The sequence below is a fragment of the Marmota marmota genome, unplaced genomic scaffold (genome assembly GCF_001458135.2).
Source record: "Marmota marmota marmota unplaced genomic scaffold, marMar, whole genome shotgun sequence".
NCBI classification, from domain to species: domain Eukaryota; kingdom Metazoa; phylum Chordata; class Mammalia; order Rodentia; family Sciuridae; genus Marmota; species Marmota marmota.
Window position 1 is genome coordinate 12,964,976 of NW_025999942.1, and position 2,179 is coordinate 12,967,154.

Consider the following 2,179-nt stretch of genomic DNA (forward strand, 5'->3'; position numbering starts at 1 on the left):
ATATTTCCCCAAACTAGGGACCTCTACAGAGATTTTCCTCACTTCTCGCTTGGTAACTGCAATGCCTGCACTGTGGTTAGGTGCTGTGAAACAGGCATTCACAAATGGCTTCCACCTCTTGGAAAGGCAATTTCACAGACAACATAAAATTCCTCTCATAGTTGTCCCTTTGATTCAGGAATTTGACTTTTGTCAGTTTTCTGGTTTAACTACATTTATTTATGCATTTGCTTGGTTTCATGCTACCTCCAGACTTTCCCAGTTCAACAGACAAACCAGGCTGAACTGGAAGCCTTCTAACCACTCTACACAAAACTAACTTGAGTTTGCTTTTCAACTACTTTCAACTACTCATGTAATGCCTTTGCAAAAGGACACCATATTTAAAAACACACCTCAAAGACACACTGATACATTTGAATAACTTTCACTTGTATGGAATAAGAAATTTTTTTAAAATTATTTTTTAGTTGTAGTTGTCAATACCTTTATTTATTTTTTATGTGGTACTGAGGATCGAACCCAGGGCCTCGAATGTGCTAGGCAAGTGCTCTACCTCTGAGCCACAACCCCAGCCCGAAATTAACGTTTTTAAAACTTAAAAAGTATGTAGTTCTAATTTACATCTTTTCAAAAATGTGTTTGTTTAAAAAAAATAGATTGCTTCTCTCAAGTTGATGTTTTGAAAAAGGACAAAAGACATCCTTCCTTCTTGAATCAGAAAGCTTCCTTACGGTCAGATCCTCCATGCCAGGGGTCAGGCCCCTGGCAGACAGTGGACACCAAGATCGGCTCCCCAGGGGGCCAGAAGAGAGGCCCCGACAACTGACAACTAACGTCCATGCAGGACTGGTCCACGCAAGAAGGTCCTAAGCAGGGCAGGTGTATGGAAGGAGTGTCCATGCAGGATAAGAGTCCAGGAAGGATGGAAGGATGTCCACGCGGGACAGGTACATGCGGAGACCTGTGCAGCAAGGAGTGAAAGTCCTCGAAGGGTAGTCCACAAGGGACTATTCACAAAAAACGGGTCTGCGGAGAACCGATGCAGGCGAGGAGGGCCCGCCCAGGAAAGGCTAGGCAGGAAGGGGCAAGTGGAGCATGGCCACGCGGGTCGACGCAGGCAGGACAGGGGCACACAGGACAGGTGCAGGAGAGGAAGGCCCTTCAGGAAAGGTGCTCTCAAGACACATCCACTGGAGGCAGATGCGCTCAGGGTGGGTCGGAGCAGAACTCATGCCTTGTAAAGAGGCCCGCGCGGGGCGCGTGCGCTAGAGGAGGGAGCGCGCAGAGCGAGTCCACCAAGGGCACATCTCGCGGACCGGCGCTCTGGGGGCGGGCCCACGAGGGTCGTTTTCCGGCCTCGCCCCCACCCACACGTAGGCGTGGAGCCCCGGGAGGGAGCTGGTGGCCCAGGTCCTAGCAGCTTACAAAAAAGGCTTTTTTAAAAAATGGAATCTTCAAGTGATAATATGTTGTTTCCCTTTCGCCCACTATTCGTCTATGCAAAAGTGACAGTCCTATTAAGATTTCACATTCTGAGGACTTGGGACAGCCTGTGGGGAGACGGGCACCGCTGCCAGCATCCGGGCTCGGGCGCGCTTCTGCCAAGACTGGGGCTGCGGGCTTTCGCTTATCGGGATCTTCGTTCGTGTAGTTCAGGAACGCGCCGACGTCAGGATCCTTAGCATGGAATACACCGCTGCCGGGACCCTGCAGGAGGAGAACGCGGAGCCAGGGCGCCAGTGAGGGAGCGCACCGCTGCCAGGACCTTGACGGAGGAGCGCGCGGCTGCGGGGACCCCGCCCCGCACGCGCGTCCCCGGCGTTGGCGTCGTCAGCGTCGTCCAGGTCCCGGTCCTCGTCTGTGGCCTGCTGTCGCTTTCCCTCTCCGGCCGCTCCCCGGCCGTCCCGCGCCCTCGCCGGCCCCGCCGCCCGCAGCCCTGGCGCTCCCCGCCGGCCCCGCCGAGGCCGCCTGTGCCCTGTGCCAGCGCGCGCCCCGGGCAGCCCGTGCGCGCTGACTGCGGCCACCGCTTCTGCCGGGCGTGCGTGGTGCGCTTCTGGGCAGAGGAGGACGGGCCCTTCCCGTGCCCCGAGTGCGCCGACGACTGCTGGCAGCGTGCGGTGGAGCCCAGCCGGCCGCCGCTCAGCCGCCGATTGCTGGCGCTGGAGGAGGCGGCCGC

General features: G+C 56.1%; 1 protein-coding gene across 1 annotated transcript in view; it reads left to right on the top strand.

Annotated features, from left to right (window-relative positions):
- Nucleotides 1–933: 933 nt before the first annotated feature.
- Rnf187 (ring finger protein 187) overlaps nt 934–2,179 on the top strand; it is a 7,750-nt gene continuing 6,504 nt past the window's right edge. The window contains 3 exon segments of the mRNA XM_048801250.1: nt 934–995; nt 1,660–1,999; nt 2,001–2,174. Of these exon segments, the coding sequence (XP_048657207.1) occupies nt 934–995; nt 1,660–1,999; nt 2,001–2,174 (576 nt within the window).